At 39.9% G+C, this 26,932-nt stretch overlaps 1 protein-coding gene across 1 annotated transcript in view; it reads left to right on the top strand.

The window, feature by feature from the left end:
* LOC126174794 (juvenile hormone esterase-like) overlaps nt 1-26,932 on the top strand; it is a 100,453-nt gene that overhangs the window by 19,063 nt on the left and 54,458 nt on the right. Inside the window, exon 2 of the mRNA XM_049921164.1 lies at nt 24,148-24,285. Coding sequence (XP_049777121.1) covers nt 24,148-24,285 — 138 coding nt within the window. The remainder of the gene's footprint in view (nt 1-24,147; nt 24,286-26,932) is intronic.

The following is a 26,932-nucleotide window of genomic DNA, read 5'->3' as shown; positions in this document are numbered from 1 at the left end:
AAAGAAATAGAATCCATCATAAAGTCCTTGAAATCAAAGCATTCTAGTGGTTATGATAACATATCAACAAAGTTAATAAAAGAGTATTCATGTGCGCTTAGTCATATCTTAAGTTATCTGTGTAATCAATCACTGATCACAGGAACATTCCCAGACTCGCTTAAATATGCTGAAGTTATACCTCTTCACAAGAAAGGGGACAAAGAAATTCCATCAAATTACCGACCTATCTCACTTTTGCCAGCTGAAACGTCCCCTTTAGAACATTTATACAAGACTGTTCTTAAACTGACACACAATGTTTTTAGCGCAACGCAATCTGACTATCAAAGATCCCTGCAAAGGAATGGCCCTGAGTAACATTAAAATATACCTTTCACAAATAACTTACCTCACAAAAATCTTCATTACTGGAACTACTGCAATACAGTGAGCGCCACTACTGCCAGCTAAATAAAAGATTCAAACTACTGAAGGCACTAACTACTAATAGGGATAGTTAGCAAATGAAAGATTTTAATAGAGAACAAACACTGTATTTACCTTAATATCATCAAAAGTCATAATATATGTAATTTCAAAACTCCGCCATCTCTCTCCTCACATCCACCACTGCTGGCGGCTCACCTCTAACTGCCCAACGCTACGCGCTATCCAGCTGCCGCTGCCCAACACTACAATGGCAGACAACAATGCAAACTAGCCACAGGCTGCACACAGCACAGCCAGTGATTTTCATACAGAGAGCGCTACGTGGCGGCGGCGTTACCAATATAAGAACCTAAACAGCCTACTTACATAAAGAAAACATAAACAGCCTACTTACATAAAGAAAACATAAACAGCCTACTTACATAGCCCCCATGCTCCCCACAAAAAAATTTTACAAAATATTTTTGGGCAGTGGCCAATAATGATTTGAAAAAAATTTTCATAATTACAATAACAAAGATATCAAATGCACACACTTATTTATACAATGTTGGTCAAAAGCTAAAATTTTCTCACAGTCCATAAAGACAGTCCTGATCATTCATCATAATAGTAATTACAGTTTTTTCTTTCTTCACAAAGTCTCATTAGTAAAAAAAATTGCACGCAGAAGTAGTGGATTTCCATGCAGTCTTGAAGAAGTAGTGTTGTCCTTCCAACGGAAAGACAGTGCTGACTCTTGACATGCTGACAGGTAATGGGCCACAACAGAGCAAACCCACAGCAGAGTCAGTCGAAGTTGATGAATATTGGTAGGTAGGTCATCACAGAGCAGACCCACTGTAGTCCTGGTAGAGAGTATTGGCAAGCCACCAGAGGCGCAGACCCACTGTAGTCCTTGTAGAAATAATTGTATTGGTGAGTCAGCAAAGGTGTAGACCCACTGTAGTCCTTGTAGAAATAATGGTATTGGTGGGTCATCAAAGACGCAGACCCACTGTAGTCCTTGTAGAAATAATGGTATTGGTGAGTCATCATAGGTGTAGACCCACTGTAGTCCTTGTAGAGACGGTCAGCAGCCATCTGTTGCGACTGTGCAGGTGCACATTCACCATCGAAGAGTCTTGCGGAGAATATAGCAAGTCCATAAACCACCACTTGTACACTCACAATTTTTTTGGAATTGTCCTTAGAACCAGCAATGCTGTTATCCAGTCCCTTGCTGAATTATCAACACACGTGCAAACACTAACAGCCTCTGCTTCTCACATATTGTCCATATACTATGACCAACAGAAACGTGTGCAGTGAAATGGAACTTACAAGTTACTTAATTTGATGAACTGCTGTCAATTACAATTTTATAACATGAGAATACAATTACAAAGGTACAAAATACATCATTAAAACATAACAATACAGATAACATTTGTAGCACAGGCTTTACAAAAGGATAGAAATAACATATACATCAGTGTTACAGGAATTATGACATGAGTACATCCATAAAAGATCAGAATAACTTTTGAAACATCAACTTTACACATGAGCATTAAAACAAAACAGAATACATAATGTCTAAACATCTTTACAAAGAAAATACCATATTATTAATGCAAAGTATATTTGAGGATAACAGTATTCCTCATCATAGTGAATGTAGCTGAGTATTAGAAAAATTCTACAACATAATTCTTATCAGATAAACATATAAAGACAGGAAGAACACAAATACACAAGGGTACACAAACATATAGAGGGATGACACAAAAGGAAAGGACAGGGTTTGTTTTACTGCAGTATTTTGCATGGAGATCTCCCTTCGTTCATCATTATTCCCAAAAAGTCCTATCTAAGTCTGCTTTCTGTATTCTGTTCACATCCTCTGTCAAAAATAGTTTTTTTCCACTGTACAGTATCCTTTTTTTTTTTTTGCCAGACCATTTTCTGATAGCTTCTCAATGCATTTCTTATAAATTCATCATAGTTAGTTTCTTATATAGTCTACTCCTCTTAAGCTAACTTAAATCTACTGAGCTCAGATGCTAAACTAAGGGACGAGGCAATGCAGCAGCACATAACAAATTAACACCAACAGCAATGCAAGAAAAATGGAAAATTGCAAAGCAAGCTACAGTAAATCTAAATTACCAAGCAATGCAGCATTACAATTAATATGTGCCAATGTGCAGCAACAATAAAAATAAATCAATAGTAAAACTAGCTTAACAGAGTAACACAATTTAAAATTCAGTAGCACTATGCCTGGCAAACAGCAGCAGCAGAAGTATTAACTTATATCTATACATGACAAACCTCAAGCAGAAAAAATATTACAGTAAAAATCGCCATGTTTAATACCTATGTCACATCTTAACACTAAAGTGATGCATCACGAGAACTTACACTAACAGATAAGTTACCAAATGGTAAAGAAATTATTTATGCAATTCCTGTGAAGGGAACTGTCTATTTATGTGCCCTCATTTTCTTGGAAGTAGATCATAAATTTCTTATTAACTGGATCTGTAGGCATAAAATAACGATATTAGTACATATATTAAATTTTATTTTAACCAATGCTGCAGTGCAGCTAGAAACTAGGTATTAAAGAAAATGAGCAAATATGTACAAAGGACGGCATGAAACATCATTCATTAGCCATATGGCATTTCATAACGCAGTAAAAATTCCCTCAATTCTAGAGAAAGACGCTTGTCATAATCAGGTGTGCAGATGTAAAAATATTTCTCGTCATTTCATTATGCATTTCAGTAAATATCATAAATTACGAGCTCCACAGTATGCTTTCAACAAGGAAATGTCAATAGCGAGGATAATGGCCTCCCCTTTTCTTTTTCTACCTGTGCTTCTGGAAAGGCACACCCTAATGGCTTGTTCTCCAGGTGTCTGTGTGCCGCCGACGCACGTGCAGGTGGTCACTTAACTTTCTTACGGAAATATTTACGACAGCAGTTTCTGCTACAGTGACAGTCTCATAAAAATATTTCACAGGTCGAGAATTTACGTTGCCAATGTGTAGAAACAAAATCCTATGAATATAACAGTGACCAAAAAATTTTCGCCGGCATTGCGATACATTCACGCATTTACACACATTTCATAACTCTTAAAGTACGACTCTCAGCTTATTAATCATAAACATACCTCAACACCATAATACACATCGTCGTCGTAAAAATAACATCATAACACCTCAGTCAAATCCCAAAAACGTCGTAGCTTTCTGCAATAATGTCAAAACCTAAAAAAATTCTCTGCTCATGTCAAAAGTGTCATCTTCCTCAAATATACCTTAAATATCATGATCTCATACCAAATACATCATTCAAAGCTCTCATAGTATCACAATGGTTCTGAAAAAAATATGAACAGTTCACAAAGTACAGACAAAATACAATTTCTTAAGTGTGAAGTAATCCAACGGTGTAATTACATAAACATCTGTCCCTGCCGTAGTAAAAAAGTTTGTCTCTCTCAGTTAAATGATCAGATAGCTGTGTAATTTATGTGTTAGAGAAATATGGTACCCATGTGTACAGTTGTATAAGCAAATACCATATTAGCTAGGGCTCCTTGTGCTTGCCAAACACATGGTACACAAAGCAGGCGTGTACCCCCCTGAGGTTTAATGTAATTATACCCTCAGGTGTTACAGATTACAGCAATGGAATGAAATGTATCACGTAAAATTTTCTTTGTAATTCAAAAATCTTTAAAAATAAATGTTTTAAGTACAAAATTAATCACTCAAATACATGTCCTGTAGCGCTAAATGTGCATCTTGCTGTAAGATAATCTCTGTGGGAGTGTCGTAGTTATCGTCCTCCGAAAGCTAAGTTCAGCAGAAGCCAATGTACTTACCTCATGATAAACAAAAGTGAAATGCTTTGCGTATAGATTTCTTAGTTATTACGCTTATTGCCGTGATGAAGAAAGTACTGTGCTGTAACGTATTGTTGTGCTACAGAAAAGGCTGTCACATTGTAGCTATACCACAAAAGTTACTACTAAAACATGTTTTGTTTTCCAGAATAATACAGAAAAACTGTGCAGATATAAAACAGATACCCCGCAAAAGCAACAATGTAAATTGTGTCACACATTAGTAACGTCGTGATATAATCGTGTAGCTGTCACATTAACTAACCACTGTGTCATTTGTTCGCAATAACAATGCATTCGTAATTTCTGTTTGAATACGTTCTCTTGATTCTTGACTGGATATTTAACTTCAAACATTGTTGCATGTTAACAGTTTCTCAGTGTGACAAATTGTACAAGTAGCGTGAAGTGAAAATTGCAAAGACTAAGTTAAAAAGCAGATTATCTTTCAATAAACGGTTTTACATGTGAAATGTGGTGTAAACCTTTACTCTTCCTAGTACACAGAGTTTCAACTTGAATGCAATTATCATGCGGTATTCGTCCGTAAAGAATACGGGAATTTTGCTCAAGGTTAGCGTCTATGTTATTTTTCCCTGAGCCAGCCGGCGCACGCGGCTGCCTGCGGTGTGAGTCATTGTCTGTTTCTTTGTTGGCGCATGTAGTTACTGGGATTAGGAGGCCTAACTTCCACAAATTCGCCTTGCCGAGAGGGCCCAGCGCTGTTTAAAGCTCGCCAGTTCTGATGGAATTCAGGTCTGTCGTTTTGTCGGTAGTTTACATAGTTTCTTTCTTGTCTGTCACGTGGTGGAGAATTTCTCCCTGAATCATAACTGCGCGCTGGACCGTTGCGTCTAAAGTTATTCTGTCTCCCTTGATAATAATTATTTTGGTTTCCATATTGTCTGTTTCTCTGATTGTCTCTGTGATAGTCATTACTGCGGAGAGGTGATCTTTCCCTGTAATTATGACTACTCTGCCAATGGTTGTCATACGGGTGGTGTCTATTTTGGTCACGATTTGTGTGGTGAGAATAGCCTTGTCATGTCCAGTTATCGTTTCTGTCGTCACGGAATTGTGACGGATGTGACCTGTAGTGATTGTTTTCCCGTTTTCGCATCCCGCGACTGTCTGTGTCAATTTCTAATTCTTGTAACAGTCCCTGAAAAGCTTCAATGTCGTCTTTGCAACGTCCTGCTAAAATAATATGTCGTAAATGTTCAGGCAGTTTGATTAAGCAAATGCGGATGAGTTCTGAGGGGCTGTATGGGTTTGACAGGTATTGATTCTTGTGCAACATGTCTTCAAAATATTTCACAAGACTGGAAAATTCAGATTGTTCGAAGTGTTTCATCATTATGATGCTATGTTTTACTCAGTCTTGTGTAGCTTGAGACCAATATGCTGAGAGGAAGGCATGATAAAAATCTCCTTCACTGTGACAATCGTGAATGACCGATCGCATTCTTACACCTGGTTCATTCTCTAAGTAGCCACACATAAATTCTAACCTGTGCTCCAATGACCAGTTGGGAGGGAAACAATGGGAGAATTGATGGAGCCACGCTTGTGGATGAATGTCGTTGGCAGAATTATTAAACGTTTTGAATTTACGTGTAGTAATGAACAGCTTATAGTCAAAATCATCATGTCGGCGAGTCGCATGTCGGTCATTGTTACGTCGTTTCGGCGGTTCCATCTCAAAATTCGGTGTACCTTGCCAATTTCTTTCATAATTTCCGAAGTGCCTTGTGTTATTAATTTGTGCCTGTTCCGTATTTCTATGTCCCTCTTCCCGTATTGGAGCGCGAGTGTCCTCTGAAATACATAATTCTTGTATTACCTGTGTCAGCTGATCTTGGACTTCCCGGATTTCTCTTTGGTGTTGCGTATCAATTTGATTCAGATTTTGTTTCAGTTTCCTAATTTGTTCGCTCTCTTCTGTGTCATTAAAGACTACCGGTTTTGCGTCATACAGATTATCATCTACCTTCGTAGATAAATTATTTAGCTGATCCGAAAGTTCAACTACTTTCTCTGATAATGAACACATTTCCTCAGTGTGTTTTTCTGAACCAAGCTTCAGAGTGTCCATTTGTGTTGAAATCGAATCTACTGTGTCCTTTAAGTTTTCCTGAGTTTTTGCAAGTTGCGTAACCGAATCGGTAGATGCAACTGTGTCAAATTTAGCCCACAAGGTCTCATGATTTTCATGAACAATGGTTTGCAGTTCTGTTATGGCTGCTTCGTGATTCTGTAATGCATTTTCATGCCGCGAAAAAATAGGTTGCAAATGCTCACAAATTTGTGTTTTTACGTCATTACACACTTTCTGACATTTCGATTCAATGTTATGTAACTCAGCAGTTAAATCTTCACGTGTTTGTTCGAGAGTTTGTTCCAATGAGTCTAACTTTTGAAGCTTTTGCTATGTTTGTCTCTGATTTTGTTCCATTGTGTCTAACTTTTGAAGATTCTGTTCCATTGTGTCTAACTTTTGAAGATTTTGTCCCATTGTGTCTAACTGTTGCTGTGTTTGTCTCTGATTTTGTTCCATTTGTTGCATTAGTTGTAATAACAATGCATTAGTGTCTGGAATCTGTTCCTCTACTCTTTTCGGCAGTGCATTTTCACCGGCAACATTCACATTTTGACAAGCAGAAAATGTGTCTTGACTCATTTGAGAAAACGGTGAGGACGTAAAACCTGAATCTACAGTATTTGCAAAATTGTGTCCTATCATTTCGGATTCCTGAGGCGAGCTGTTGCCGACCGATCGATCGATAATGCTTCCCTGTTCACTACCTGTTTGACTGTCTACACCATTATTTGCCGCCCGCTCCATATCCCTATGCACAGTTACCAAATTACTACTTCGAATGTCTGTTAATTCACTACCCAGTGGTGCTGATAAGCTACGCTCGTCGTCACTATTATTTCTCAGTTTACTTTGGAGCCGAGTGTTACGTTTTTCACACGCCATTATTGTCACAATATTTCACACGATAACACAGAAAAGCACAATTTGAATAGCAAAAATAAGAGAACACATTAACATAGCACTGAAAATAATATGTAGTTAACTACAAGCGCAGCTGCGAAATACTTGGTGCAAACCTACATGCATGCCACAACTGTTTTACAGTACAACAATGAAAAACCACAACTACCAAGGAAATTCTCTCTATAATTACGCGCTAGCAATAAACAAAAGCTACACTAAATACACAAACTACAAGAAAAAATCAGTAGATTCCAGTGAGGTATCCTAGGCTAAGGGTCGACATATGAAACGTCCCCTTCGAACAATTTATACAAGACTGTGCTTAAACTGACACACAATGTTTTTAGCGCAACGCAATCTGACTATCAAAGATCCCTGCAAAAGAATGGCCCTGAGTAACTTTAACCTATACCTTTCACAAATCACTTACCTCACAAAAATCTTCGTTACTCGAACTACTGCAATACAGCGAGCGCCACTACTGCCAGCTAAATAAAAGATTCAAACTACGGAAGGCACTAACTACTGATAGAGATAGTTAGCAAATGAAAGATATTAATAGAGAACAAACAATGTATTTACCTTAATATCATCACAAGTCATAATATATGTAATTTCAAAACTCCGCCATCTCTCTCCTCACATCCACCACTGCTGGCGGCTCACCTCTAACTGTGCAACGCTACGCGCTGTTCACATCCAGCTATAGCAGTTCATGACAACAATGGCAGACAACAATGCAAACTAGCCACAGGCTGCACACAGCACAGCCAGTGATTTTCATACAGAGTGCTACGTAACGTTGCCAATAAGAAAATATAAACAGCCTACTTACACTGGTAGTGCTGCAAAGTGGTTTCAGTCATATCTTACTAATAGAAAACAAAGGGTGTCATTACATAACACTTCAGCAGCAGGCAGTCAGACATCATCTGACAGGGAAGAAATTACATGTGGTGTTCCCCAATGTTCCATACTAGGTCCACTGCTGTTTCTTGTGTATATTAATGACCTGTCATCTGTTACATTAACAGATGCCAAGTTTGTCTATTTTCAGATGATAGAAATATTGCGATAAATAGTAAATCAAATATAAATTTAGAAAGGGCAGCTAATCAAATTTTTACTGAAATTAATAAGTGGTTCATAGCCAATTCACTGTCGTTAAACTTTGAAAAGACCCACTATATGCAGTTCAGATCTTCCAAGAGATTTCCTTCTGTTGTGTGTATAAAATATGATGACATGGAAATAGGACAAGTTGAGAGTGTAATCTTCTTGAGATTACAACTTGATAATAAATTCAGTTGGGAGCAGTATACTAACGAACTGCTAAAGCGCCTAAACAAGTTTGTGTTTGCAATGCGAATGATGTCAGACATAGGAATATAAAAAAACTGGCATATTTTGCTTCTTTTCACTCCATTATGTCATATGGTGTCATAAATAGAGAAAAAATTTTTAGAGTACAGAAGCGTATAATAAGAGTAATGAGTAGTGTAAATCCAAGAACATCATGTCGAAACCTATTCAAAGAATTGGGCATATTAACCACAGCTTCTCAGTGTATTTATTCCTTAATGAAGTTTGTTGTAAATAATAGATCTCTTTTTCCAACTAACTGCTTAGTACACAGTTTCAATACTAGGAATAAGAACAATATACATAAAGATTTAAAATCACTTACTCTTGCCCAGAAAGGAGTCCAGTATCAAGCAACGCATATTTTCAATAAGTTACCAGCAAACCATTAAGAGTTTAGTTGCAGACAATGCACAATTCAAACATTATTTAAAAGACTTTTTGGTGGCCAATTCCTTCTATTCCATCCATGACTTTCTCAACAAGTGCAGTAGACCATTTTAATGAAAATTTATTATACTTTAATTTTTGACAATACTTGGTTGTAACAGCCAAGTAACTACCTACTGTGTGAATGATGGATGTATGGAAAGCAGATGTAAATCTTAAGTCTGTAAAGAGTGGAAATTTAATTTTAAATCTTGTACATAATCAGACTGTTCTTAACTGAGGATCACTGAAATGAATAATTTACTTTAATTTTTGACAATACTTGGTTGTAATAGCCAATAAACTAGCAAATTTCTGAATGATGTATTTAATGAAAGCAGATGTAAGTATTAAACCTGTAAGTATTAGAAGTTTAAATTTAATTAAAGTACATAATTTTACTGTTTATTGACTGAGGGTTATTAAAATTAATGAAACAAGGTTTTCTAATTACATTTTTGTAATGTGTTTATCTGACATGTTCAACACCCAGGATTCCCTCTTTTATGGGTCTATGGAATGAATAATTGATCTAATCTAATCTAATCTATTAAAAATCAGTATTACTGAAGTATCATGTTGGCCTTTGGTTTATGCTAACCAAATCGTATGTATGAAAGGGAAAGACTAAAATATCTGTTACGCATTGCCAATGACCCTATCAAGTGATAGAAATGACGTCAGCTGTTTATGTTAAATTACAACTTCCAATGGGTACCACACTGATTCACATTAGTCGTGTCTCACCTTTTAAAGGTGCTTCACAGGTACTGTGCCTCCATTTCTGGCAACAGCGTTTGCCCCTCATAGCCTTTTTAACGGTACCAAAATTGACGTAATTACATGGAGAAAGGTCAGGACTGTATGGAGGGTGGCCGAGAACCTCCCATTTGAATTTCTGCAGGAGTGCCGCAACTGTGTTGACCGTATGGGGCTTTGCATTGTCGTTCGGCGGAATGACCTCACGGGTGAGCTTGCCTGGTCGTTTTGATTTGATCGCTTGGAGAAGGGTGGTCAAGGTTTGCGAGTAACGCTGGGCATTCACTGTTGTCCCGTGCTGAAAGAAGTGAATCAGAAGGAGGTCATCTTGGTCAGAGAAGAACGTGAGCATAGGGGCAAACGATTCACCTCGGACGACGACGAGACAGCCATTCACCGCCTTGTGTCACAGAGAGACAAGTGTCTCAACAACCAGGGTCAGTACTTCTAACATACAGGTACTGGTGTCTGTATTTATGCCTCCGGCTCGTTTCTTTTTGAACGCCCCTTATATACGGCTGTTTACAATAAAATCAGTCAGAACTTTTTATGTAGCAAAGGTCCCAAGTCAATTAATTACTGTCTCCAATAGCATATATTTATCATCATTTCGCGGTAAAGCCAGTTTTTGGTGCTAGACTGTTTCTAGCTAACTGGAATTAAGGAAAACGTGGAAGGCAGGACCCAGCAATATAACTTGCTTTTCACACAATCGCTTTATTTCACGATATATAATAATAAATATTGTCTTTTGTACAAAAAGAACAAATTTGTTAAATGAATAAGCTATTACAAGAGAAATCGAAACAACAACAACATGACAATAATTACAAGACGACCGGACCAGCAGGCCGTCCGTTATCGGGTGAAACAGCAGTGTTTACTACCGCGCTGGACACAGTTTCTCTTGTTAGATGTCCTTCTGCAACACATGGAAACTATATAAGCACCATTGGTGAGAAGAGTGTTTCAATTACTCAAACAGGTGACGTAACTTTTAATTTGAAAGCAGCACTCGAAAGGTTAGGGGTTAAGATGCGCACCTGCACTTAAAGGTTAAACAGATTAGGAAACAATTATGTCAATGATAATGCTTACTCCAAAGAAAGCACTCTCTTACTTTCAATCGGCAACCAAGATGCGACTGGATCCCAGCCCGTCCCTTTTGACAAACTTAATCTGACTAAAGCCCTGGTGACAGTTGGCTGATAATATTTAAAAAGTTAGACTGATTGTTAGTTATGAAGACCGCTCTGAAGGAACGTTTTAAAACATTACTTATGAATACTTGTTACACGAGAACTCACTCAGCGGAATCACAAGATCTACTTAAAAATACATCAATAATGACCTGGCTTTTCAAAGACAGCAACGCACATTTTAGTACAATAGGTTGTTTACATTATAAGTAATGCAATTACAATCAAAGAATTGAACCTGTTAATCATCTAAATCTAACCATAAGACGCCTGTTTGTTTAACGGCAACCTGTGCCGTAGTACAACTGTTCTGACTGGATTTTACGACCAGGAGCTGATTCATTACAACATTAATGATTGGGTATAAACCAGAAAGGAAAAGCAATTTAATATCAGGACAAATTTTCAAAACACAGCTACTGTCTAGTACAGTACTACGGTCTATATTTACGACCAAATAGCCGACCGAGTAAAACTCTGAGGGTCGTGTGTAAACCAGAAAATAATGAAGAGGTCAGATAGACAATGACACAATTCACCCCGAGGATTACGGAATGTTACTCCCCTTTATCACCAAGCAGTTCCATGGATCCACGGTGCATCGCGGCAGTTACTGAGTGGTGCGATGACAGCCAGGTAGAAGGGGGCAGCCAGTCCACGAGCGGTCGTCCGACAAGAATGTTGCCAACCAACCGACGGGATCTCGACCTGCTGCTTGTATTCGACGCTGACCCGTAGAAGTACTCCGGTATCTTTACTCTGCGCAGGCCCTGCTTGCGTAGCTCGTGGCTTCGGTCGCTCTGACGTCGTGACCACTTCTTGTCGCGACGCTACCGCCAGTCCCCGAACGTGGTACCTCCACTCTCGGGCCAGCGAACTTCTATATACATCGGCAAGCAAAAACCTTCTAAGGACACAGCCAACAGATACTAACTCTTCCGCATAGATATTGGCAATTGGGCCGCAAGAGGGATAATCGATACTACTGTAGAACAGTCTACTAACTTAATGGCGCCATGGCTCACACAGCATATTGCTTTGTGCAATTACGAATTGCACAGTGATTTTTACTTCCGAATTTAGCACAAACGACCTATAATCGTCAATGGCTTACCTAGTAACAGAAGATAGTGTTATATTTTTTGATCCGAGGATTATGCACCCAGACTCGGTTTCGAGGGTATACAATTTTGCTCCTAGACGACAAATTCTGTCATGGCTGACTTACTGGGCTGTAAAAGGTGAGTGTGGCGATCGTACTGTGCGACTCGTCTGACCCGTGTAAGCTTTTCTTCACCGGCAAGAGAGCGCACTTGTAATGTAACCATTACGCATACTCCTGCGTGCAACATTCGAAGAGTGCAGGAAACTCGACTGAGATCGCTCATGTGGCTGCCGCCTTTTCGCAGGCGTCTCCGAGCGATGTACACTAGCAATCTCACATCACTATTGCAGGCATCCAGGTGCCATGGTGCCGAGATACTAAATATCTAGCTGTCAGGATGGATAAAAAACTGCTATTCCATCGACATGTGGAATACGACACCCAAAAGGGGCAGAAGGTGATGAAAGTATTGTAGTAGCTCTTCAACAACAGGGAACTGACCTTAGATACCAAGCTCGACTGTACCTATGACACCTCTGGATGGGCCACCATTAGTGCCTCTTGGATAAAGACTATCCAGCGCCTGCAGAATAAGGTGCTTCGGTGGAGACATTGTAAGATAGTAAAACATTACTCCGCCACCAAGACAGTTAGACCGCTCTACACCGGTGACGCTGTACTACAACCAGCCACAAAAGAAGAAAAAGTAATCTTCGGTGCTAAACCCTCCCCTGAAGATGGGCGAATGGTTGACAGCCAAAAAATCGTGGCAAGAAGTCGACGTCATCCGTCTGCATTCCCGAAATTTCATTCATTATTCTTTACAATGGGAAAATTTCAGGGATCACAACAGTGCTTACGTTGCTGCTGTTTGTGTCCAATCCATGCTGATGTTCTCTTTTTAGCTCGGCGCCAAATTTGACCTTTTTCTCTCTCCGCCCCCCCCCCCTCCCCCGGCCTGTGCGTGACAGTGCGTGAGTGGGTGCGCGTGCGTTCTCGTGTGTGTGCGTACATGTGTTTGTGTTTGTGTGTGTGTGTGTGTGTGTGTGTGTCGTTTTGAGTCATCATTTCTGACAGCTCCTTGCACGAAATAGTGTGCCAAAGCGTGGTGTAGTGTAGCGCAGTATTTTATTAATGAATTTCTTTCTGTTAATGCCTCCTGTAGTTGCAAAGTTTTCTTCTGCCCCAACCAGTCACATAAACAATCAGGGGAAGAGCGAAAGTAAACAAAATTCAAATTTGTCGTCAACTTATATGAAAACACGTGAACGTACACAGCGACTGAACACACTGCACCAACATAAACCCTATTTTATGCAAAGTGAAGAAGGTGATAATAACAAATGAAGTTTTGCAAAATCATGTATTGTGTTTGGGTGCGCGTTTCAGCAATACGTGGGAGTGCAGATGAAGAAAGTTATTTCGAAACTGTATCTAAGTATTCGCAAAATATATTCGCGAAATATTTTCGTACAGAAACACTATTCTGACGGATAAAGTGATTTGTTAACTCGCAAACCAAATTTACAGTAACATCATTTAATTGCAGATGACATGCTATTAACACACAGTAGTGTACAGATGATCCTACATTACGCAAGAATGAAGACACATCGTCACTGGTCATCAGGGCTTAGTTCGAAGAGGGGCTCATCACTGAAGACATCCGCGGCACCCTTACAGAGCAGCGGAACGTCGGCGATATTTGACGCAGCATTTTGTCCTCGGCCCCCTCCCCCCGCCCCCCTCCGTGTGCATGTCTTCGTGCTTGCCACACTCTACCTTGGCGAACAAAGTCGCCGGATGTCTTCCCTGTTGAAAATGTTTGGGGCATTAACGGCAGGGCCGTCCAATCACCTCGGGATTTTGAAGATCTAACATGCCGATTGGAAAAAAGTTGGCTCGGTATCCTTCAAGAATCCGACAACTGTATCGATCAATGCCAAAGCTGATGGTTCTTTTTTTTTTAAGTAGATCATCCAACTTTTCTGAAACTGTAATCATTTGCTTGTCTGTTCAATTGCATCACATCTACCGATTTCTTTCGTCAAATATCAGTGATGCCAAGCAATCTCCCAATCATGTTAAACGACTTTGGTTAACTTCCAGGGTTTCGTTTGCAGTAACAACAGACAAAACCCAACGTCAGATACTGACAATACGTTGGAATTAATTTACGATGGGAGGATTTTTGGCACGGTCAGTTATACATCACCTCAGAAGTTAAGTCCCATAGTGCTCAGAGCCATTTGAGCCAGTTATACATCGCCCTTTCGGAAACAGGTAGATCAGAAAACCTGTTCATACTCCTACCAAGCGGTACCCAAAAAATTCTAAAAATGTTGTATAATCTGAAGTTCTGTAATTGCATTGTGTACGAAAAAAATAAAAATCTTGAAAATAGTAACAACCAACAACTAAAAATACAAAGGAGTAAAATTGTAGGATGTAAGGTCCGCCAGTTATGCAAAACACCCTTTTACCCAAGTACCCAAACATGTTTCATCTACATCTACATATACATCCATACTCCGCAAGCCGCCTAACGGTGTGTGGCGGAGGGTACCTTTAGTACCTCTATTGGATCTCCCTTCTATTCCAGTATCGTATTGTTCGTGGAAAGAAAGATTGTCGGTATGCCTCTGTGTGGGCTCTAATCTCTCTGATTTTATCCTCATGGTCTCTTCGCGAGATATACGTAGCAGGGAGCAATATACTTCTTGACTCCTTGGTGAAGATATGTTCTTGAAACTTCAACAAAAGCGCGTACCGAGCTACTGGGCGTCTCTCTTGAAGAGTCTTCCACTGGAGTTTATCTATTATCTCCGTAATGCTTTCACGATTATCAAATGATCCTGTAACGAAGCGCGCTGCCTTCCGTTAGATCTTCTCCATCTCTTCTATCAACCCTATCTGGTACGGATCCCACACCGGTGAGCAGTATTCAAGTAGTGGGTGAACAAGTGTACTGTAACCTACTTCCATTGTTTTCGGACTGCATTTCCTTAGGATTCTTCCAATGAATCTGTCTGTCATCTGCTTTACCGATGATTAATTTTATATGGTCATTCCATTTTAAATCACTCATAATGTCTCCTCCCAGATAATTTATGGAATTAACTGCTTCCAGTTGCTGGCCTGCTATATTGTAGCTAAATGATAAAGGATCTTTGTTTCTTTCTTTCTTTGTATTCGCAGCACATTACACTTGTTTACATCGAAATTCAATTCCCATTACCTGCACCACGCGTCAATTCGTTGCAGAAGCTCCTGCATTTCAGTACAATTTTCCATTGTTACAACCTCTCTATATACTACAGCATCATCCGCTAAAAGCCTCAGTGAACTTCCTATGTTATCCACAAGGTCATTTATATATATTGTGAATAGCACCAGTCCTACAACACTCCCTTGCGGCATATCTGAAGTCACTCTTACTTCGGAAGACTTCCCTCCATTGAGAATGACTGTTCAATCATCAGTGGGTGTCCGTTTTATTTCATCTCTAATGAGAACATTTTTACTAAATGATTACAAAATTATGTCCATATTTAGTTCAAACAATAATTCGTTTATTTTTGTCAATACCTTTACACTTGGTGTGCGTGATTTTTCAGGACCACTTGTGCATTATTTATTACATGTAGTTTGTAATCTGCAACCAAACGATATTGATGAGAAATTGTGTTGGGAGTTAACCTATCATCTAAACGTAATTTGGTTTGGCAAGATATTTCTCCCCTATATTCGTTTTTATTTGCGTTTTCGTTTGGCAAGCCCTTTTATTCTCAGCATCATGGTGAGGTGTCCAGAAGTAAAGAAAAATCAGCTGCAACTGGTTCCCTATTCACTGACACACCCCCATCGATGGAGAGACCATGCGGATTTCTCTCAGCTAGATGCGAATAACGTTTCAGAAAGGACTGGAACGAATCCCAACGTCCCGTTTGATTTTCTTTGGAAGATCTTTGAAAAATTCAATTTTTTACCCAGAAATTGGAATACCAGGCTGCGTAGATTTTCTCCAGCCTCCAATTGGTGGAAATCACACATCTGTAACTTTTTTATGTAGGTGACCAATAGTTTCTCGTTCTCTCCAGAAAGGCTACCTAGAAATAATAATCATATTAACGTAATAGTTATTCGACACTGAGAAATGTTTGTAAAAATTGGAAATGTGTAGTTCGACCCATGTATTTGTCGAATAATTTTGTCTTTGAATCGTTAATTTTTGATTTAATAAAATATTACGATTAGAAACTATATTCGTTTTGCTCCCAAGTCAAGGAAAGCCTCATAATTAATATAACACTGCTTACTCTGTGAGTATATGGCAAGCTTCATTTCATTGTTCTTCATGCGATGTCTTTTCAGTGTCCTGAATGGGGGGCCATATTTTGGGGAAGTTTTAAAACAACTCATTCCACCAGTCCTTACACACTCCATAGCCATTTGTAGGGATTCTTCAAACCGCTGACACCTGTATATTGTTCTTAAACATGATCAACGTATTTCCTGTGAAAATAACGTCTGCATAAGTGAAGAATAAAATTAGTCATCTTAGCATCTCCAGAGGATCGGGGTGAGATGCCACTTCCAGTAACTAGAACAATATATTCGCAGCATGGAAAATGAGGATGGAAACATACACTACAATGTAACCACTATGCTCAACATGTTTAACACCTCCCTCTTCTACTTATTTCGTACGCTCATAAGAACTTGGAAATATCTGTACATTAAGAAGCCGTCTGCTTTAGCTCTTACCTCGTATTTGTTGGTTTAACAGCGGAGAAACAATAAACGCAGCAGTATACGCTGCTGCGTACCCGTCAAATTACAGTTAGAGTGTGCCCTACACTATGGTATCGCCATTTGTCACCACACCCATCAGAAATGGCAGGTTTAGGTATCTTGCCCCGATAGGCATCTTACCCCGATTCATTCTATGCTCGCTGGATTCCTGCACTGAAATCTTACTTCTATATGTATCTGAATTTGCAATGCAATGCACATTCCTAACGGATATTATAGAGCACTACACAGTTTGAATGGCCCCGTTGACAATTATTCCAGTTTAACCACCTTTCTTCTGGGGCTTGAGAAAATTGTGAAGATCGCATTCAGTGCCATTCATCCAGTCATATAAAACCGTCAATCTCCCATCCTTATTTATACTAACGCGCCATTGACTTCCGCTCGTTCTATACCATATCAGCCCATTGAAATCAGCGATCAGGATGCAGTCTGCCTTGCTTTTTGTATCTCTGTACCATATTTCACTCGCATCCTGTACCAGTTCAAGTTCCACAATCTCCTCAAACTACTGGAGCACCTTCATCCCTAATAAACTTCCCGTAAACCGGAGTCTGTAGCGATACACGTATTACAATCGGTACCAGTTTGTCAAAGTCCATTTTCGTTTCATGCATTGACAATCAGTGTCTGTGACGTCGGCATTCTGCCATAGGTACACGCGAGTACGGCTTTTAGTTGTGTGCAAGTCCACTACATCTGGCAGCAGTGGTGAAAATTAACGAAGTGATAAATTTTGCGCTAATATTGTACACCTTGCTGCTACCTAGCGCCGAAGGTTTGAATGAATCAAATGCATTTTTTATCGTATTTTAGACAGTAGTTGTTAATGATGAACGTGTTTAGTACCTAAATTATGTTGTATATTAATCAAACCATTGCATGTCAATTAATGACATAGTAATGTGCATCAAAATACATATTACGTCAGATACTGTATTTAAACCCGGACAAAGAATGCCATACTATCTCGCATTTTCGTTAGTTTTGTGAGACGTTCTGTAACTGCCTCGGTGTAAAAGTTGCCTAAGTCAACGTTTTGTGAGTAGACGCAGTAAGCGTCGGTAAACTGTGCAAAAATGTTACTTTTGGAATCGACGTTTATGTAGCAGTCGTGCATCGTCGTGACGGAGTATTTTGGCTTAATTTCTACAAGTCCTTAAAAAAAGTCACTATAGCAGCAGCGATATTGACTTCGTAATGTACCCTGTAAGCGGTAGCTGGCTATCGGTACAAAGAATTCAGAAGCTTACAGTATGTGGGTTGCACGCTCTTGTACGGAACAAATATTCAATGGATACTGGTGTGTGAAATTGCGTAGCATTCGCTAAGAGGCAAATTAACTGCTCACTAACTCAACTACGTACTTCAGTATTTTTTATTATACCGGTATGTGTTGTTCAACCAATGAAAAAATTCTCAGGAGGCCTTTATGCAAAGTTAAGATTTAGTTTGGTTGACCCAATCACTTTCAAGCGTGGTACTTTATTTTGAATAATTAATATTTTATTCAGAGAAAATGCTTCATTAGGTAACTATGGAGTTCAACCAAACCCTTTGTTCATGTACCGAAAATCTATTTCCATATTCAACAGTTACAACAGAAATCCGATGTAATTTAAAACAAATTTGTTAAAATCAACAAAGCAACGCTATCTGCTAAATAGTAATTCTGCTTCATATAGAAAATGTATCAACTGGCTGGTTGAACAGACAAGTAAGCAGGCTTCAGAAGGTAAAGTGGTAACGTCCTTATTCAGAACTACGGGCACATAGTATCTGAAGTTAATTGAGAACATTAATTTTATTGCGCTGACGAAATTAAAATTTTAATCAGTATCACCAGTATAGTTGTGGCATCACGTTCAGTTCAATATTGTCTTTCACATATGTGCTATACAGTGAAATGCTGTATACTTCATGTATAAGCGAATATCTTCTATGGTCGTAAATGCATATACACTCACGTATGTCTGTAATGTGTCCCATTTCTTGTATCTGAGTCCAGCCATTAGTCATCTGGAAATTGCTTAGCAGCTATCAACTCAATTAGTAACTCTCGCTCTTTTCACATTAAAGTTCTAATTAATTGTGTCACGTGTCGTAGCTTGCTCAGCAGCTGCACGTTATTGGTACTGTTCCAGAGTCCGCTGCTTCACGGTCAGATAAAGGTTATTCGTAATTAGGAAGGGACAGATTAACTGAAACGAGTCGGAAGCATCGCAAATCCCAACGTGTGGTTCGGAAGTGACTAGATGGGAATAGAAAAGGTGGATATGGTCAGTAGTGCTATACCACTAGGACACATTCACCTGTAATTATCATTATCTTCCTACTGTGACGTACATATAGTAAGCCTTATTAAGAGCCAGTTGTTACCTGAACGTATTAATACTCGTCCTGTGTAGTTCAAGTCAAATCACTGCTACATTATTTGTTAAATTGTGCTACTGTCCAGTATCTTATCAGCAAAACAGAAGTTCAGTGTCAAGTAAAGGGAATCCTTGTTGTTAAATTCCTTATGAAACATGATAGTACTGGGTTAAACTTTACCTCATTAGGCTGGTGACCGTTTCCTTTTATGCAACTACAGTTTACTTGATTACTAACAGAACTTTGGTTCGATTGCCGTTTATCTTGCTACTGATTTCTTTCAACAGAAAACTTTAGGGAAACAAAATTAGTCCGATACACACCGTCAAGTTCACAAAATTAAAATCGCTTGACAGGAATAACGTTATCGACAAATTACTAATTTAATAGCAGCCGGTACTGTTATAAGTGGCTTTTCCCAAAGACAGTTATTGGTTTGTAAGGGGAAGAGAGTTATAAGTGGCTTTTCACTTGACAGGGCGGCACTAAGCGGCTCTGTTGTGGGAGGACATTCTTTTGCTCGTTACACACTACAATATAGACCGTAGCATACGTTCTAAGCGCAGAAGTGTATTACAGGCACTGAATGTCCAGCGGCACCAACTAGGAGTAAATTCAATAAAACAAATAGTAGCAAATATTGCGTGAGTTTAGAAAGTAAACTTTAATTAATATTCAGTATTAAATGGATACAAAAACAGTAGTAGATCAAAGAGAACAGAACGAGACAGTACAGGGCGTACCGAGAAACATCAATGGGTCGGATAGCAGCACAGAACGGCAATTGGCTTACGTAGCATACCCTGCGTGCATAAATGACCCGCTTCAGATGAGCCCGTCTCAAAGAACACAGGCACTAAAGGACGGAACCAATGAGAAAGATTACCTGGAAGATAGTGGTTACGCGAATGAATCGGTTGATATGTTCAGTTCTCCAAAAGTAGAGAAAGTACCTTTCGAGAAACACGAGGTAGCATCAGAACATGAAGATAATGTAGAGCAAGAGGGTCAAAACCTTTGCGCATGAGTGATTTGTTAAAATTTTATGTACACAATTTAATGCACAAGGTAGCAGCATTAATAGTCAAATTAGTGGTCTTGACAACCAAGTCAGAGCACAAGTTAGCGGTCTTGAGAATCAACAAAATACACAGGCAAATAGTTTTAATAGCCCCAATAACCAAATGAAAACATAGTGTACAAAGATGAGTAAACAAATCGAAAAGCTAGATGAGAAAGTAGATGTTTTGAGTACTGCAGTGAAAGACATGAAACTTGGAATAAATATCATAAATACCAATATGGCCACTATGCAGTGGCATATCAACGAGAGATTCGATTTACAAGTCATAAAAATCCAAGAAACAGTAGAAATTTTAGAAGTAATGAAAGTGGTCGAAAAAGTTTTCGCCCTGAAAACTCAAGTTGTTGACGAATGTAGAAATTAAATCTCGCATTTGAAGGAGACAGCGGCTGATTCTGAGAAATCAATAAGCAAAGAGTTAAATATTTGTGAACGGGAACGTAGGCAAAACACTTCAGAAATTCAAGGTAAGGTCTGCGACCTTGAAAAGAACATATGAACGAAATTCAATTGTGTCATTGACAGGATACGTCATAACAAACTATGAGAGAGTAAAGAACGCTTTGATCCTGCCAAAAGACATACTGGCTGACACCCATTGGACGTTCTGAAAAACTGCGGAAGGATTTTTTCTAAATGTTTGACAGATCAGGAAAAGATTAAAATAGCTGTCAGTGCATTAGCAGACGATGGGGACTAAATTTGAACACTGACCAGATGACGTTTAACGAATTCAAACAAAAGTTTATCGAGGAATACTGGTCAGAAGCAAAACAAAGTTGTTTATGGCGAGGATTCATTATGGCTGTCCTATATCACAATAGAGGCACATACTCTACAAAGATTTCTGTGAATCCTGGTACCGAAAATTGACGCACTTAAGAATTAAACCATCCGACTTGGAGATTATATGCGAGCTGTGGAAAAGGCTGCCAGAGGATTCGAAGAGGTACTTAGGAAGCAATTTTAAAAGCTTTTCTGCGTTTTTAGAGAGACTAGAGGATGAATATCATTGGCGAAGTCATCGTAATTATTTCCATAATAACAACAATATAGTTGATCACAATGACAATGAACAAACTGACAGCGATAGGTATAGAGTTAATATTGTTGACGGAGGTAGGGGCAGAGATCGAGGTATTCAGCCGCTCAAGAAAGAGGATTTGCACCGCGACATTACCACGACGACAGATTTCCACGGTCCAAACGTAAGAAAATATGCCGGCGTAGACGTAATGAATCTAATGATCGTCAGAGCGACTGTGAAGCGAAGGTCGCTGCAATCAAAGCAACACTGGTGCTCAGGAGTGTGTCACGGCAGATACGCGATGAAACGCGAACCAGCATGCGGACAGAGAGCTCGCCAGCGAGTAATACCTCAGGTCGATCAACTGTTGATATGGAAACTGTAATTATGGCAGTAGAACAGAACGAAGGCTTCGTAGTAGAATGCAATGAACCTGCTTCGGCAGATAACGACACAGGAGGCGAAATGGAAACGTGAACATGTTCGTAAGTGAGGAAGAAAGCGCCTACAACAGTTTGAAAAAGATAAAGTTTGCGAAAATGAGTTGTCAGGGATTACTAGTTGGTGTGAACAGATCGATGACCTGTACCAAGGGCTAAAGCAGTATGAGTGGGAGAATTTCAGAAGGAAGTGTACGACCAAAGGGTTAGGTCGTAGTGACAGGAGAAAAGGGGACGGGGAGAATAGGACGTGGCCCAATACTAAGAAAAGTAATAACATCATAGTGAGGAGAATCGAAGAAGATGAAATCCTCAGCGTTGCTAACGAAGAATTCCTGACTAACGATTCGCCAGAAGAACAAACAGTTATCAGAGAACAGGAAGAAGTAGATACAGTGGCTATTTAAGAATTACTGAATTTTACGAAGACCACACAAAATGCAAAGTAAAGGTAAACTTCATTAGAGAAGATGAGGACGACAATTCAGACAAAGAGCCTGCTGTGGAAAAAGAAAGAACTATTAACATTAGGAGAAAACGGTGACCCTAAGTATTTAACTCCCGACAATAGGTCGCATGTGGAAAATAACATGTGTCTTAGAAAAGCGTTTTTGTTGGAATCGAACACTGACGCAGAATGGTCAGATATAGAAGAAGACAGTTCGGACGACGAAAATATTGTAGTAACAGAAATCGAGGAAGGCGTGACGAAATGTTGTTTTGTGCCACCAGACGAAGCAACTTCAAAAGAAGAACCGAAAGTAAACACAGAACCGGGGTGGCCGAGCGGTTCTAAGCGCTACAGTCTGGAACGGCGTGACCGCTACGGTCGCAGGTTCGAATCTACCTCGGGTATGGATGTGTGTGATGTCCTTAGGTTAGTTAGGTTTCAGTAGTTCTAAGTTCTAGGGGACTGATGATCTCAGAAATTAAGTCCCGTAGTGCTCAGAGCCATTAAACACAGAACCGAGAAAGAAAGAGCCGAGAAAGAAAGAGCCTTCTCCACGGCGAAATGTTATATAAAATGCAACTATTGTTATACCAGATCACTCACACAATGAGGTGAAATGACATTCTTTATCACTGTATTTCTATTTATGTAAAATGACTGCTGTTGTGATGTGCTTGTAATTATTTTTTCTCGCCCAACACTGTCTGAGATGTTGTGGATGTTTCAGTGACGCATCCCCAGCAGGATCACTGAAACATGGGGCATGTGTGACACTATTTCCGAAGTTACCTATAATGCTGTTATCTAACATGTTTGTCTGGTTTTAGTCAGTTTGATTTGTGTGTAACCATGCTCTTTCGTGTAAGATCGATGTAAATGTTTTATTCATTATTTGTGATAAGTTATATAATTGTAATTAATCTTTGGGTGTAATTTCAAAACTAACGTACTGTAAAGTATTGTAAAAGTTAAAACTTTAATTGTGATACTGGTTCATGCATTGCTGAAATAGGTTTGTAATCGAGTAAAACTTGGAGGGAAGTCCCTCCGCAACGGAACTGGCTAGGCGGGAATAGAAAAGGTGGATATGGCGGTGGAACTGCAAGGCTCCTGTGTGGCAGGAGTCAGCCAGTGGCTATCAGGCAAAGAGTACGCGTCTCATGAGGTGAAAGAGGCGAGAAGAACTGCAAGATTGTATAATATAACTTCGGATGCGGAAGTAATTCGGCTTATTATTCATGGCATAATTTGGTAAGCTCTGTACTAGCAGATATCAGTTCTTTCATTTAGTTACAGTCATGAGAAATGTAAGAATGGTCATTGTTAAAACTGTGATTTGTATAATACAGACAATCAGTTGCAACAGGGTTTGACTGGTTTCGACACTGACATTGTGTGTCTTCATCAGGAAAAGCAAAAACAGCTGCATGCAATGACAGATGCTAAAACTCAGACATCAGCCAGCTATACGGTTTTATTAAAACAGGACTTACTGCCCAGAAACTCCACGAAGCAGCCGTTTCCATGTTCTTTCTCACATCTGTAAAACCTATCACAATAGCAGCAATCTTACAACAAAAGAAAAATAATACCCTTCCATGATCAAGACAACCGTTTCACACTACGAGCGAGAAACCAGGTAATCCAAAGTTGTGGCTCCAGGATTCGTCGACTGGTATTGCTTTCAGGACGACCTTATGTATCCAGGGCAGCAGAATGAGCTAATGCAGCTGTACGAATTTCTGTTTCTTTTTGTTGCAGAGTCCGCAGCCTCCAGATGCGTGGGTCCACATTCGTGATGCTACAGTGGCAGGGCCAGTGTGCCCACAAAATTCAGCCTTCTCTCCTTCACCAATTGGGACTGAGGACTGCCTCTACCTTAATGTGTTCACACCAGCGGTAAAGTATACTCTCCATTGAACTTTATTTTTATTGTTGTGTGATAACACAAACTCTGTCCTACTTTCGACCCATTAAAGCCATCCTCCAACGGTATACATCACTTACTGAGTGACCGCTACGGTCGCAGGTTCGAATCCTGCCTCGGGAATGGATGTGAGTGATGTCCTTAGGTTAGTTAGGTTTAATTAGTTCTAAGTTCTAGGTGACTGATGACCTCAGAAGTTAAGTCGCATAGTGCTCAGAGCCATTTGAACCATTTTGAACTTACTGAGTTATTTTCCTTGTTTGGATATTTGTTATAAGGTGTTATGGAACCAAACTGTGGAGGTCATCGGTCCGTAAGTTTACACACTACCTAATCTAACTCAAACTAACTTACGCTAAGGACAACACACACACCCATGTCCGACGGAGGACTCGAACCTCCGACTGGGGGAGCCGCACGGGCCGTGACGAAACGCCCTAGAACGCGCGGCTACCCAGCGCGGCCAGGCAGCCAGAAATACGGCGCTTTTAGTGGTGAAAACATACACAAACTCCCTAAAAATATTTAAAAAGAAATCATTTGAGATTAAAAGTTTTGAAGAAGGCTTCAGTGGAACGAAATCTGTCCCGCAATTATACAGGGTGGTCGGAAATTCCCGTTACAGACTTCTAGGACTTGTAGAGCGGAGTGAGTACATCGTATTTTGAATAGGAACCCATGTCCGGAAACGTCATCCAACGAGACTACAGAGCGTCTAAGTTAATGGCGCGGGCGTCTGTAAATGTACGTATACACGACTTGGTTCCGTGATGATGTTACAGACTTTCTACTATGATGGAGAACGATAAATGTATTAATTTGAAGTAAGGATCCCCGTACAAGAAACGAACGAGTCGAAAGTTATAAACGAAAACCGTTCTGATACCTCTGACAGCTGAATACATGTACCGGTTCTTGTGCTGCGAAGAGTGTAGGGTTGGTAACTTTCAGTGGTGGTAGTGAGGACAAAAACGAGAAAAAAATGTCGGCTCTTGAGGTATGCAATTTAGAGCCCACGTTTACTGGAAATTTTTTCTCGTTTTTGTCCACACTACCACCACTGAAAGTTACCAACCCTACACTCTTCGCAGCACAAGAACCGGTACATGTATTCAGCTGTCAGAGGTATCAGAACGGTTTTCGTTTATAACTTTCGACTCATTCGTTTCCGGTACAGGGATCCTTACTTTAAATTAATACATTTATCGTTCTCCATCATAGTAGAAAGTCTGTAACATCATCACGGAACCAACTCGTGTATACATACATTTACAGACGCCCGCGCCAATAACTTTGGCGCTCTGTAGTCTCGTTGGATGACGTTTCCGGACATGGGTTCCTATTCAAAATACGATGTACTCACTCCCCTCTACAAGTCCTTTAAGTCTGTAACGAGAATTTCCAACCACCCTGTATGTACTAAGATGATACCTTTGCTACCACGTAACAGTAAAATATCGCTGTCTGCCAGGCACAAGGTAACCAAAACTAGCAATAAAACAGCATTTTAATTGCCGACAGAAGTAATGCAGTACTGGAAATTATATAGTGCAGTACTCAAAATGTAGTAAAGTTCTCATGCACTTTCCATAAATTAATACACGCCCATAGATCCACTGCTGGTAGGGACTTATACCAAGCACCGGAATATAGACTGAGGTGACAAAAGTCATGGTATACATCCTGATATCGCGTCGGAGCGCCTTTCTCCAGGCGTGGTGCAACAACTCGACGTGGCACGGAATCCACAAGTCGCTGGAAGTCCTCGGCAGAAACATCGAGCCATGCTGCCTCTACAGCCGTCCAGAGTTGCAAACGTGTTGTCGATATAGGATTTTGTGCACGAACTGACATCTCGATGGTATCCCACAAACGTTTGATCGGTTTCATATCACGGGATCTGGGTGACCAAATCATTCGCTAGAATTGTGCCGATTGTGACCGTGTGAGACGGCGCATTGTCGTACATAAAAACTCCATCACTGCTTGTGAAGTCCATGAACGGCTGCTTCCCAGTCAATGATTGGCTCAGTTGGACCAGAGGACATAGTCCATTCAATGTAAATACAACCCACACCCTTATGGAGCCACCACAAGCTTGCACAGTTCCTTGCAAAAAACTTGAATCCGTGACTTCGTGGGGTCTGCGCCACACACGAACCCTATCATCGGCTCTTACCAATTGATAACGGGACTCATATGACCAGATCATAGTTTTTTTTATTCGTATAGGGTCACACAGATAAAGTAACGAACCCAGGAGAGACACTGCAGGCGATATCACGCTGTTAGCAGACACTCGCACTGGTCGTCTGCTGCATAGCCCATTAATGCAAAACTTTGCAGCATTGTTCTAACGGATATGCTTGTTGTTAAGTCCCACATTGATTTCTGCTGTTATTTCACGCAGTGTTGCTTGTCTGTTGGCACTGACAACTCTACGCAAACGTTCCTGCTCTCGGTGGTTAAGTCGTCGGTGGTGACGGGTAATGCCTGAAGCGTATTTTTGGCATACTCTTGACACTGTGGATTCCAGAATATTGAATTCTCTAACGATTTCCGAAACGGAATGTCCCATGCGTCTGGCTCCAATTACTATTCTGCGTCCAAACTCTTAAA

The sequence above is a fragment of the Schistocerca cancellata genome, chromosome 3, assembly GCF_023864275.1.
Source record: "Schistocerca cancellata isolate TAMUIC-IGC-003103 chromosome 3, iqSchCanc2.1, whole genome shotgun sequence".
Lineage (NCBI taxonomy): Eukaryota > Metazoa > Arthropoda > Insecta > Orthoptera > Acrididae > Schistocerca > Schistocerca cancellata.
Note: the sequence above shows the minus strand (reverse complement) of the source record. Positions and strands in the feature narration are given on the sequence as shown.